Here is a 14174-nt window from a genome sequence, read left to right as displayed (position 1 = left end):
CTATTAAAATTCAAACAACACAAGTAAGTCAGGATTTTTCCCGATCATCTTATGAACTGTAATATTATATATATATATATATATATATATATTTATTTATTTATTTATTTATTTATTTATTTAATGACAGTTCAAAAATGGCATGTTATGCGGATCAAAGAAGAGAGAGAGTATTAGGCATGGACACATGAGGATCAAGGTCATTTTTAGAGTGAGCAACTGTGTCGATGCTTTCCCCTTAGATAGATTGGGTCTAATAACAACATGTACTTGATATCTACAAAAATGAAAGGGGATGTTGATCAAGTGAAGCCATGCCTTGCACATCAACAATATTGTGATGGTCTGGCTCTTTAGTTGGGAAATCTTGTAGGTCTCAATTCCATGTTTGACACATAATAAACATTTAATTTTCATGTTGCTCAGGTTGATGGCAACAAAGTATTGAACAGACTTCCTTAGCATTAGAAATGCAATCTCCCTTACTGATTGACACCAAGCAAAGTGAGGCTGCTGCTGTCGGGACTTCACAAGTAATCCTCTTACTCATTAGCTGTGGGTGTCAAGCTTGGACATCTCAAAAAGGTTGCAGGGTTTTCCATGAGGAAATGTTTTTATTCTAGATGTATTCAGATATCTGCAAGAGCCTCCACACAAGTGTTTGTTTGACCGCTCCATCTTTGTTCCTATTGTCATCATCTTTGTAAATGCAAATCAAGTCAAAGAATGACTACATGTATGCCATCATTTTTGCTCAAAATCAAGAGTTCGTTGACGGATTCCAACCTCTAGCAGGGATTTTAGAATGTATAAATTGTCTTTGTTGGGTTAAGTATATCAGTGAAGTTTCTGAACTATCCAATAATGATTATAGTTTTCCTTACCAGCACAAAACAAGGCTCAAATCTATAATTTATATATATATATTATTTTTGGAATTAAATATAATTGAATGAAAGCAAACATGTGAAATAAATTCAGATATAATTCTAAGATAGTGAGAAAATATTTATCCTATAACCTATTTTATTCAAAATTTATAAATTATTTTTGAGAAATTTATGAAAATTATTGTAGGAAATACTGATTAATTTAAATGAAAACTCCTTTCGGTGGAGGTTTTGTAGCATTTAGTAATGGTGGATTGTGGATAGAGTGCACATGGTGTTCATAAAATGAGTATAGCAGAGCGGGTTTTCCCTGAATGAAATATATGTGACCGGCAAGCCAACCACACATTCCATATTGTGTTCTATGTTTGCTAAAACAATGTATTAATTATAATGAATTCCATTAATACATGATCCGACTTAGTAAATTATGGTGAGATCATAATACATAGATCAATAGTCTTTGATCATGTGTTCTAAATATTTCTATTTGAAGGATAATCAATAAGGAAATCAAAGTACCTGGATAGAATATCACTATCTAGTCTTACTCATATTATGAGTATGATAGTCCCGTAGCCATTAGTGTGGAGTTACTAAAGATAGATAGTGGGTGCTCTTTAACTGATAGAGTTCACTAATTGATTCATATGAGTCCTTGAATGGCATTCTACCAAATTTTCAATCCAGTCTTGTGGATCGACGATTCCACTTTGACTCAGATCTAGAAGTTCTTAATTATGGAATTCAATGTAGTCTAAGTTCGGGTGTAACAACAAATTCATGGGCAAGATTTGAGTGGTCAAGATGGAATCTTTCAGCCTCAATAAAAGAAGAGACAGATTAAGGAAAACAATGCGATGACGTACTTAGCCAAGGTAGTGGAATATCTGAGAAGAGTTCCCAGCCTTGTTGTCTTCTTTCTTTAGCTTTTCCGTTTCCACTTTTAGCTTTCAGGCAAGGTTCCAAATGAAAATGGGAGTGAAGCAATAGAATGAAAGAATTCATGAAGACGATGCTGGATAAGTTTTATGAAATAAAGAGGTTAAAGTCACCGAAAGCTGGGAGCAACATAGTAACAGATAATGAAAATTTCTGAAATGATTTTGGTTATAGAGTAGATCAATGAAGCGAAGGCAAAGAAATAAATCCTATATAAAGATGTTAGAACACATCAGTGCTAACTCAAATGACCAATTAGTTTTTAATAGGTGACCATACAGCAAGTCGTCTTAGGAGCGATAAGTGGATGTACGACTATATGTAGACGGGAACTGATGATGGATAGGTTCCATGAATGAATCAATACACCCCTTTGTATTTTCTACAGTGATAGGTATGGCTTTGAACCACACATGCAAGAAACTTGAACTATTGATTGGGTTAAATCAATGTCTTTAATTAACCAATATAAGGATACTTGATAAATTTGGATGGAACATAAAGGTTATTGGGCTATCATAGGCTTTAAGTAGGAGATGAATGCTTCGCATGCCGCACACTTCGTCGAATATTCTCCTTCACCTTCACATGCTCAACATGACGAAGGCCGCACACTTCACATGCTCAACATGTCTCACTCGAGGAACTAAGAAATCATGGCTCTGATCCATCCAAAGGAGATTAGATGAATGGTTTTATGAATGTGATTTCAATTTCCTTCAAAGTCTTTTGCTGAGTGAATCGCTTCTGTTTCTCCAAGTCGAGACCACAAAACCCAACATGATAGTTTGCTGCATAAGTGGCAGTGGATATTCGCTGATAACAGTAGAAATGGAGGCCTATATGCTTTGCCGAGTCAATGTGGAATGTGAGAAGGTAAAAATCTAGGCTATCCTTTGTGAAAAGTTGGGTATCCTTTGTAAGTCATGTTCATGATTAACCCCTTTATCATGAACATGACTTACAAACCTCATCCTCTCTTTGCTGCAAAATTACAGGGAATATTTCAGTTTGCATACGTAGAACCTCTGCTTAAGTTTCCTAATTTGTGATCTCATAGCCACAGAAAGCATCGCAATGGAATGATCATATTCCATAGAGGCAACTTGGAGGAGCCACCAAATCAACAGAACGTAACAATAAGACAAGTCCACATAATGTATGGTACACTCCCAGCATTTCTCTACTATTGCAGTATAAGCAAGGTGTGGGCATTCCTTTGAAGAGAAGATCAAACGCCATAATGCCAGCATCATCGTAGCATGGTCGTGCTGGCATCACCAGCCCACGATGAAAACTTGCATCAGATGGGATCAGGAGAAGTTACAAATCATAACTATCCCCACAATGACGATGATGATGATGATGATGATAAGGACAAAGGCGATGATGGTGGCTGGCTACGCGTAGTCCTCTCCAAAGTACTTGTCCACGAGGGCATTAGCCATAAGCCGGAGCTCGTCATTCTCGTGGAACTGAAATCTCTCCATAGCGTCTATGCCATCCTCTCTCTCCACAATCTTGGGACCCTCCATATTAGGCAAGCCTCTCATCACCTGCACAGTAGAATCCATGGTCAAAACATACTTTTATTTGGCAGAGACAACAGCGGCTCACCATCTCAAGGAACTGGAGACCGAGCCGGGCGGCTTCAATGTCAGGGGACCGGACCAAGCTTATGAAGCCAGGAACGCAGCCATGGTCAACGAGAGCTGCCAGGTGGGGGCGTATGATGCTGCCTTGCAGACCCTCAGGGGCGACACACAGGTTGCCGAGCATGTATGCTGCCTCTTTTTTCAAGTCAAAGGGAGAGTTCAGTAGGAGATGGATGAGCAACGGCGCTGCCTCGCTAGAGAAGATGAGCTGCTTGTGAGCCATGGATCCTGCTGCAGTGTTGGACAGGACCCATGCTGCCTCCTGCAACAGAAGAACCAAGTTCATCCAGGTCAGATTGACAGGCGAGAACTGGAGCTGTGGACCGGTGTACATGCCTTCTTGAGAACTCGGTGCTCAGTCCTAAGGCATTTGACCAGCGCTGAGAGAAATTGAACTGAAATTCCAGTTCTGCGGCATCAGCAAGAGCAACAATTTGAGGGAATACTAAGGCACGATGATGAACCTGTGATATCACGCCCAGGGACCAAGACTGAGTTTGTAGTATAATTCTCCCCCGCCACGAGATTACCCAGACTGCGAAGAACCTACAAAGTAATCAATCACAGTCTACGTTTAATTGAATGCTGGCCAGAAGTAATAAAGGAAATGAATTTCAAGGAAATTACTGGAATAAGCAGCTGAAGGCTTTCTGATTCTTGAAGTTTTTTCACAAGGAGATGAACTACGTTGGTCTTAGCCAGCAGAGAAGTAGCGACAGGAGAGAGTGCGGTGAGATAGACAATGACCCAAGCTACTTCTGTCGCCAAGTCATCATCCCTGTGCATTTATCAACGAAAAGTTTCAACAAAGAAAAAGTTAACTGGCAGTAGATCAGAGGAACTTAATACATACACCGTCTTTAGGTGTCGCGAAATTGCATCCACAACACCGTCAACTCTTACAAGCTCAGTGGCCACCTTGTGACTGGGTCCCTGGCATTTACAAACAGAACACTATAAAGTCTACCCTGGCAAATGGATTTCAATCGAAAATGAGGAATGGGCTATGACGGAGAGGGACCTTGATAAAGTTTGAGAGAGCCCATGCAGCTGTTCTTGCCGTCGAACCTTTGTCTGACATCAGCATCCGGGCTAAGGGCAACAGAGCTCCTTGGGAGAATAGAATATCTCTTAGATCGTCACCTTCACCGCAGACATTACCCAGAGCCCACGCACATTGCTCCGCAACCGGGACCAAACTCTTCTCTGTTGTTCACCACAGTCCAGTCAAATTGTCAAAATTGTGGTAAACTATTCAAACTCGTGGTTCAAAAAATGGGAACTCGACTTCTTTCAAAGAAAACGTTACACTGATGCGTTTGAATGCGTGGAAAATACTTGCTAGGATTTTTAAAAACAAAAGATTTGTTTCACATGAAATGTCAACCACATCAAATCTTGACAGGTTTCTGATGAGATCATAAATTACATGTTCAGTCTGCGGTTTACTGCTGCTACCCAACAAAGTCAACAAGGATCTGCTTAAACATATTAACCGTAGCCCATTACGGAAAAAAGGATAATGAACATCTGAATTCATGGAGCTCGTAAATGGCACTGTGACAAGTCTTGCACATTTATGCGCATGAAAACCTAACCTCCAAGGTGTGCTATGAGCAAAGGCAGTGCAGGCAACAAAGACCTGGTTTGCTCCGGGCCACCGGCAGCTATGTTCGTAAGGCACCAAGCCGCCTCAAGCAACTGCAAAAAGGACGAACACAAGAACGATCATGAACAAAACTATAGATGAAATATAAGTTCTTTAGAAAGTTATGCGTAATATCGAAAAAATCTCAAGCAAATGGACGGAGTACATTAACTATGGAATGTTTCTTTACATAGTAGATACCTGCTCATCAGGTGAACCAAATGAAAGACACGGGACGAGTACATCAACAGCCCCTGCTTCCACAGCTGCCTCAATAGGAGGGAATTCAGACTTCGACAGCAATCGCCTTAATTCACGAAGAACCTCAATTTTCTTTCTCGTAGATCCTTTAGCCCTAGGTCAGAATAGTGTATCAAGAATTAAAACCATAGTTTTGAACGACTGATGCAAAAGCTAATAAATAGAAGATTAATAATTCTGCAGACACCAACGGATTAGACACAACGAGCTTCAGTTCATCTACAGTGAGAGATGTCTGCGCATCTAATGCAGCAGCTTCTTCGTCAACCATCATGCCAACTTCTTGGGATGTAGGATCGTCATCAAATCCATATCTGCATATGCGCTTAGCACGTACTAAAGCTTCTCTTCTTTCTTTCCCAAGAGTAACAGCATGTTCGCGTCTTCGACGTCCTGCAAGGTCGTGCGCTGGATCCACGAAAAAGGTTAATAAATACATCAAACCATGAGAAAATAAATAACAAGAATCAATCTTTTGACAAGGTTAACGAAAGACCGATCGCAGGAATTTTCGACGAAAGGCAAGTATGTCAATTTTTGTTTAGAGATATGTCTAGAAGCATCAGAAACTTCCGCATCCCATAGAAAGGGGATTTATTGTAGAAAGAAGATTCTAGGAGTTGGTCCATAATCCATATTACTTCCGAGGAGAAGCATAAACGTACAACCAAAAACCATCAATACATTGAAATTACTAAGACCTGTTCCACTTTGGCAGACATTGCGTTAAGTCAACAGATCTTCATTTTTCATACATAAATTCAATCGATGTATCTCCTTGATGAAGGGTTTCTCCATAATGGCCATAAACCGTCGCTCCCGGAGTAGCCAAACAAGGTTTAGCTGATCTTATAGCTAAGTAGTCAACATCAACAATTAGAATTCGACCCGAATTTTACTCTGATCCGTACTTGAGTACACATACATTTTTACAAAAAAAAACTGTCCAAAGCTATCAGTATGCGCAAGTTGTCGCCTTTTAAATCACCCAGCAATCGATTTATCAGACAGCGAAACACCGGAAATTTTCAACACGCTTAGGGTTGAGGAAGAATCAACGAACTAAAACCAACGCAAGAAGAAGATAAAAAGAAAACGAGGGGTGGGTGGGGAGAATCAGACCTGAGGATTTGACGGGCTCCCTTCTGTGGGATGGAGCTTCCTCGGCCATTCCCGCTTCAACTCCCTTCGACGACTGTTTCCCGGCTAAAAACGTGAACTCCCGGCGCTTTGTATAACCTACAGACTGGACCCGAATCGTACCCGCTATGTACCCGAAATGGTACCGGTCAGCCATTAGAATTTATACTTTATTACTGATTCAGCCTTTAGATTTTATACTTTATTCCTGTTTCAGCCATTAGAATTTATACTTTTTTACTGATTCAGCCATTAGAATTTATACTTTTTTACTGATTCAGCCTTTAGAATTTATACTTTGCAACTAATTCAGCCCAGTTGGCTGAAGGGTAAACCTGATATAAGAGAGGTAACCTGGATTTCAATATTGACGGTTGTCAAAAAATATTTTAAATATATTACTCCTGATTTGGTTCGGTTTTCTCTCACTTTGCTGTTCTATCTGATTTTACCAAAGTTTGGTGAAAGGTGGTGAACCCTCACTGTTACATATGAAATGGGATCTGTTGTTGTCCAATCAAATACACACTATAAATTCATCCTTTGATGACAATGACGCTGGCATCATTGCCCGTCTGTGATCCTCCATCCCTCATCCATCAACATTGATGGTGAAGACAATCAATGTCCTATATGCCATTGACGAACAATGTAGATAGCTTCCTTAATGATGAATGGGTCACATACGGGTTTATAATATTTATTTTATTGGTTGATTTTTTATTTTTTAAATGCCAATTATTTATTCACAAGATCAAGGAAATTTGGATGGAGTGAGGTGGTGGCTAGCATCAAAGCGCTATGAGGAGAAGGAGAGTAATAACAACATGCAATAATGGTGCCAAGTAACAGGCTACAAAACTAGCCCCACAGATATGTAATCCTGTTGTTCACAGCTTTTGGAGGAGACAAATTCTTCATCTAGGGATGAACAAAAGGTACATGTCCCCATCTCTGTAGACCAATGTGCAACAATTTCTCCAAGGAGAAAGAAATAAATAATAGGAGGCAATATGCAAATTTTTCAGTTGGACCAAACAACCTAAGTGGCGTGTGGAGTTTAAATATAATACTTTACATTATAATTATAGAAAAAATCAAGTTAAAAAAATAAGTATGGTACCATCATCAATTATCTTCTGGATATTTATAATAAAATATTCGTTATTTTGAAATTAATTTCATAATAATTGAGGACCATCACTATGTAGATGATAACTATTTTTTGATACTACTTAATAATTTACTAATTAATATATTAGAACCATAGCTATTTACCTATCCATTTAGTATCTGTATAAAAAAATTATAAGTTTCAAATTAAAATTTTAATTATTTATGTCCGCAATTATGTAAATAATAATTAAATGATGTAAACTTAATAATGCACTGATTAATTTTTTGCAACCACATTTTACGTAGCCAGACAGGATTTTATAAAATATCTACAAGTTTGAAATTAAATTTATAATTATTGATTTCCAACACTATGTAGAAAATAAATTTATGTAATCTATGCTTAATAATGTGTCCATTGATATTTATAACCATAAGGTTTTACTTAGATGTGAACTATTTTTTAAATCCGTTATGTTTAAAATTAAATACACAATAGGAATGAATTTCTAAATATAGCTTTATGACAATAAAGAGGAGTTATTTGGCATGTATTCCATCAAAATAAATTTTTTTAAATATTTCATTGTCTTGAAGCCAAAAAAAGGTTCAACCTAATCAATGCTCGGGTCTGCGTCTCTCTGTTTTTTCTCCTGCTTGGTATCATTATTGACATCATCCTCCACTTGCCACCAAAACTTCAACTTTATGAGTAGCTTGATGATCTCTGCTGTCAGCCATGAGGGCTTGTAGTTGATGATGACACAACCAGTAGAGAATAATCTCTCTAAGGATATGCTCATCTTCGAGACCGCCAATAGTTATTTCACAATCATTGCTACTATAGAAACAAGTATTTATCTGTCATCTTCTCTCAGTAAAAAAATTTTGTTCCCTTGGTAGGAGGTGAGCTAATGTAAACATCTAGGTCATGACCGGGATCAATGGTGAGCTTGTTCTTGCTGTCTGGAAACATCTCGTCTAGTGTTTTACTAAAAACAGTTGTAGATGTCCATGCCGGACAAAAACATGCAAAATAAGTTATATGAACCATGCCCTGATCAATGGTGAACTCGAACACATACATTAAATTCTACACATACGATATGCCTTTGCCTAATAGTTGTGGTCAACTAACTGTAGCTTCATGGACGGATCAATGAGTATAGTAATGGTGAAAGCATGGTTGCGAGTGAGGATTGATGCATACATTTTCATTTTAGTCTTCATTGCCTGATAAATCACTGATTGTTGACATATATCTATTGCTGTGTCGATTGATGTGAAACATGGTCATATCTCTAATACTGCACATGATGCTATGCAAATGTCTCATTATTTCTCTGATGATAACAATGGCTTCATTTGATGTCTTCACCTTCGATTGGAAAGCAAGGGCAGTAGCCATCTCAAGAGGTTGTAGTGTACCTCCATAGCCTTTAAACATTTCTCTTTCATAGTCAACAAATACTGGCATCTTTAACACGTTCAATGACATGATGTCAAGAATGTCCCTCTTCTCAACATTAGCTACCAGCATAGTACATAAAACACCTTGTTGGGAATTTTGAGGGAACCTTTTTCTAGTTTGGTGGGTCAACTTTCTTGCATAATGCTATATTATGGTATGTCAAGCCACTATTGTTATATAGTGGTGTGTTAAACCTGCTTGCATAATGCAATACTATCTCCCTTAGCCAAAGTATGACATCACCCAAGGTATGTGATAACACCCTAATTTCGGTCTTTATTTCATGTTATTAGCATGATTTATGCATTTAAAAGGCTTAAATTTGGGTTGTTATCATATATTTACACAAAAATAATGCTTCCAAGTAATTTCTGATTTTTCCCTAATTTTCTGTTAATTATATGAATTTTTAAGGATTTATTGAAGCTCGAAATAATTATTTTTGGATGAAAATGGCACATTAAAAAGTTTATTTCGACATTTATCAACATGGGAATTAATCAGGGAATTTTCTAGAATTTTCTAGAATTTTTTACGAATTTTTAGGAATTTTCTGGGATTTGTTTCAAGAAGAAATGCATTTATTCTATGAAAAAGGGCATATTTAGAAGAGAAAAAAATGTATTTATGCAATTTCTAGACTTTTCGGGGCCTTTTTGCAACGTTTCGTTGCAAAAAGACCCTGAAAACTCTCGATCGCCACGGCAGGCGTAAAGATCCTATTTAAAATCATTCAGGGTTTTATTGCAATTTTTAATATATATTTTTAATGTTTTAGGAGAAATCGGAGGAGAGAGAGTGCGCCAGGGGCATATACGCAATTACTTTTGGGCGGCGTCCAAAAGCAATTCCAAGCTTTTTAAGGACTTTTCTGCAAAAAGGAGGATTCAAAATGCGCCAGCCAATGAGAGAGCGACACGTCATTGCGTGTTTAAAAACGAAACTAATAAATAAATCAATTTTAAATCCAATGGATTAAATTAGTTTAAAATTGATTTATTAATAACTTTTGATCCTGAAGTCCGATTGAGATGATTGTTTTATGGATTTGTTCGTCTTGATCCCCTCTTTCTATCTGTACGGTTAGATCATTCAGATATAGCCTACATTGATAGATAAATATTAAGTACTAAATGGGGGTAAAATGGTGATTTTTACCCTATAACCTAAGTATAAAAGCTAAATTTCGAGAGGGGGAGCTCATTCTGGATGGTGCTCTATCACAGCTGCAAGACAGAGAGGAGCTCTAGCTTGGATCAAGTTATCTGGTACTTTTTTTCCTTGATTGTATTTGAACTTTTATGCATTTTGAATGAATTAGGTTAAGTTGTTTGTTTCTTCATCTCTATTCTGATCTGAACTTCTAAATCGCTTGGCTTGAGCGGCATGTACAAGCCCTGATTAGGATTGAGAGGAGAAATTGAGGGATTTACCTTGGCATTCAATTGCATTCCAAAAGAAAACTCTAAAAAATTTAGTTTTAATTCTTAGGAGATTAAGATTTCCCTTTTTATTTCTGATTTAGCAAATTCTCAAAACCAACCAAAACTTAAATCAAAAATTTCTTCCAACCTCTCTAATTGAATTCTTTGATCCATCCAATTGGATCAATTAATTCAATCTAGAGCCCACATTTCTTCTTTTCATCTCATCTCTTCTACCCCCCTCTCTAAATTCTCACCTAATTAGGGTGACTTGATCCTCATTGAAGATCAAATTCACTCTAATTAGGATCTAAAACACCAAAAATAAAATCAAATTGAAATTCCTACTTGCCTCCCTTGGACGACACTCATACTTATCACTATACATATTAAGTAGAGTTTTATAAATTTTATTGCATAAGCCAAAAATTCACAACGACAAGGGCTAAAAAATTTGCGTAATTTTTACCCCTATTTTTGGCTTATCAGTATGAAACAAAGCAATCAAATTAGTTATGTTGTTATTTGCCATTCACCCCAAGTATATCATTATAATATAGAATGACCTGTTATAATGGCACCCATGACACATGTACAATAATCGACCCAGCCTGGACTACGAGGTTGATGATGTGCACATCTTGTTGCATTGAACTGAGGGGGTTCATCAATTTTGAGTCTTCTTCTAGAATATTCATTTTTTTTTTGTTCTTTGATAAAGTTTTGGCCATCACCAGGCACACCTAAATAAAACTATGTCATAATGATATTAAGGAATTAAGAACAAACCAATAATTCATAATGCAGTCACACATACCTTATACTTAAACTCAAATTCTTCCAATAAGTTGGACTCTTTCCCCCATGTGTTCCAAAGTATGGGAGCCTTTCGATTGGCATATGCCAGCACACACTCACATAATTTTCACTATGCCTCTGCCTAATGATCAGTGACCCTGAAAAGGCAATGTTGTTCTTCGAAGTCCAAGGGCCTAGTGTTAGTGACACTCGGGCAACCTTGGCCAATTTTATTTTTATGATTTCCTTCCTGTCCTTATACATTGACTTCACTTTTCCCTTGATATCCCTCAATGATGGGACATATATCTCTTATCGTGGAATATAATGGATAAGTCTTATGAAGTACTTCCTAACAACAGACCATGGTGAACCAGTAAAACATCAAATTGCAATTTGATGAAATGAATTGAGATGTGGGATAAAATTCAAAAGAGTAGAACAAAAAATAAGAAAGATAACTTAATGCATCTGAAATTTTATGGAATTAACATAGTCTTATACTAGCTTTGAGAGAATTATTAAACAAAGTTCAGATAGGGTTAAAAAACACGTTCAGAAAAAAAATTTAAAATCAGATCAACAGAGGAATGAATGTTAAAAAACTAATCATTTGAACAGAAAACCAAGTCAGCTAAATAAGCGGTTGTCAAGTAATAACGAATTAAAATAAATCATAACTAGACATCCAATTGGCATGATTAAGATCAGAAAAGTATGAATCATTCATGCAGAGAGAGAGAATTACATGAACACAAAAGGTTATGAAATAAATAATAGCATGACATTCAATGATTATCCTCCAGATGGGTATATAGAAAGTTCCCTTGACAGATTAAAGACGCATTCTAATTATTATGACTCTAAAACAATGATTTTCATATTTTTTCAGAGCGCCCGAAGAATGACTAAATCAAAAATATTAATTTTCATCATTCACTGAAAGCCATTAAATCTGAAAATGGAGGTGAGAAAATTTTAATGAATCTTACAGCTGAGCATTTTGAACTTATCCTAAGCAATATCAGTTCCCATCTCTTAAACCTAAAAAGATCCACTCTCATTTGACCACAAGCAAAATAAGTAAATAATCCGAAGATTTGATTAAAGCATTAGATTGACATGTAATCCTTCTAGTTGCAAACTTTTCTGAATACTTATGAAGGAAATGGCTGTTTGTGATGGATGGAATTAAACAACACTTTTCTGTCACTGGTGTAATAAGGCACATTATTAATAGGTTAATAGGACAATATTTATATGCTTATTCACACTAAATTGGTGATGAATGTGTTATTAAGCCTAAAATGATTAACTACATTATTAGAATAAAGTTTTCAAATTTTGAATTTTAAAATATTTTAAAGAATTTTTCCTATGTAATTTTATAAAATAAAATAATTTTCTGAGTCAGAACATGATTTTTTCAGAATTTTTTTTGACATTATACTCATAAAGATATGATTTTCTAAGTTTAAATATGTATTTGCTTATATTTTTGGGCTTTATGTTTAATTTTATATGAATTATTTATTGCAATTTTGGTATTTATTCGGCGCGCCATGTGTTGAGGTTTGATTTGTCCAATGGTAACCACTAGATGGTTATTTCTAATCACTGGAAATAACCAACCATTACATCTTTGGCATCAACAAATAACAGCTATGGCATGGCTAATCCCTTATTATTAACGAAATCAAATTACTAACATTTCATTGCCCAATAAAAAGGAGGGAATTTTCATGCAATATTTGCGCGCATGAACCATGGATGGCAAAACTTTAAAAAAACTCATTTTTTAGTAGTCTAAACGATCAATGAAGGCAGTGGGACCAACATGTCCTTGATTAGTTTGTTGGTGTGGTGTGCGCTAATGCACCATCACATCACATTGATATTCCCCTTATTATATATAAATGGGTATTATTATATAATAATACTATTATACCATTATTCCCATTTTTCCTTTTCCTATCGAGACACGTGGTGCGACGGGAGCCATCGATCAAGGATGACGTGGAAAAGCTGAGTAAGTCATTGCAATAATGCAATCATAAAGACAAAAGCCTAAAGCCAATGTGTCGACGCTGATGAAGATGAGGAGAGAGAAATCTTTGAATCAAATCAAGTACTAGGATTTGTCCAAGTTTAGGGATCAATATCTGACGATCGGAAAGACTGATCAAGCTGAAATTTTCAGGTTGATCTATAAGTTGAGCTTTTGATCCTTAAAAAATATCTTTAAACACTTTCTGTTTGAGAGGCACACTGGAGGAGAGAGGTATTGAAGGTCCACTAAGGATTTTCTTGGTGTCTTGAGTGCTTGTAGAAGGTCAAAAGAGACATGAAACGGCTGATCTATTAGGAAAATGCGTTGAACCTAGTGGAACATATGGATCTAAGATTATCTACTTAACTGACATTGATCCATATTCAACACATTTACTTAGGTAATTCCATACATATTTCACCTTCACTCATCATCATCAATCATCATCTAACACCTAAGACATATCATCTACGTCCTCACAATATGGTCCGGTGTTTTCCCCTCCATTCATCTAATAAACCCTAAACTACTATCTTCCTTCCTCTCATTCCTCATTCATCACCTACATCCATTATCTTCTCCTTACATCTTCACTCATCTTACTCCCTCATTTCCCTTCACTCTATTCACATCACCCTAGATACTTATATCATTGATGGTGGCATCTGTATCCAATACCTATAACCTCTCTTCTAAACTCACCATTTCCATCACAATGCGGCTTATTACGCTATACATATTTGTTCTCATCTTATCTGAATCACTACCTAGATAGTTAA

At 36.6% G+C, this 14174-nt stretch overlaps 1 protein-coding gene across 2 annotated transcripts; it reads right to left on the bottom strand.

The window, feature by feature from the left end:
• Positions 1-2945: 2945 nt before the first annotated feature.
• Positions 2946-6670, bottom strand: LOC144706011 (importin subunit alpha-9). Of its 2 annotated transcripts, none has more exons than XM_078578891.1 (11): positions 6519-6670; positions 5582-5804; positions 5337-5490; positions 5086-5188; positions 4509-4693; positions 4341-4420; positions 4115-4265; positions 3952-4033; positions 3824-3882; positions 3450-3749; positions 2946-3388 (listed from the first exon to the last, which is right to left on the bottom strand). In XM_078578891.1, exons 1-11 carry the CDS (start codon positions 6565-6567, stop codon positions 3233-3235), a joined length of 1542 nt encoding a protein of 513 aa, XP_078435017.1. In that variant the 5' UTR covers positions 6568-6670; the 3' UTR covers positions 2946-3232. The 2 variants fall into 2 exon arrangements, with proteins under 2 accessions (XP_078435017.1, XP_078435023.1); XM_078578897.1 differs by having other exon boundaries at positions 5588-5804.
• Positions 6671-14174: the final 7504 nt, after the last annotated feature.

This window comes from Wolffia australiana, chromosome 1, assembly GCF_029677425.1.
Source record: "Wolffia australiana isolate 7733 chromosome 1, ASM2967742v1".
Classification (NCBI taxonomy): Eukaryota; Viridiplantae; Streptophyta; class Magnoliopsida; order Alismatales; family Araceae; genus Wolffia; species Wolffia australiana.
This window is presented reverse-complemented; position numbering and strand designations above follow the sequence as displayed.

What these genes read in the sequence shown, in the direction of transcription:
- LOC144706011 (XM_078578891.1), bottom strand. Translation starts at nt 6,567, where the DNA reads ATGGCCGAGGAAGCTCCATCCCACAGAAGGGAGCCCGTCAAATCCTCA. An exon ending in TTGGTTCACCTGATGAGCAG is followed by an intron (nt 5,189 to 5,336) that starts GTATCTACTATG and finishes TCCTTTTTGCAG; the next exon opens with TTGCTTGAGGCGGCTTGGTG. An exon ending in CCCTGGGCGTGATATCACAG is followed by an intron (nt 3,883 to 3,951) that starts GTTCATCATCGT and finishes CTGGAATTTCAG; the next exon opens with TTCAATTTCTCTCAGCGCTG.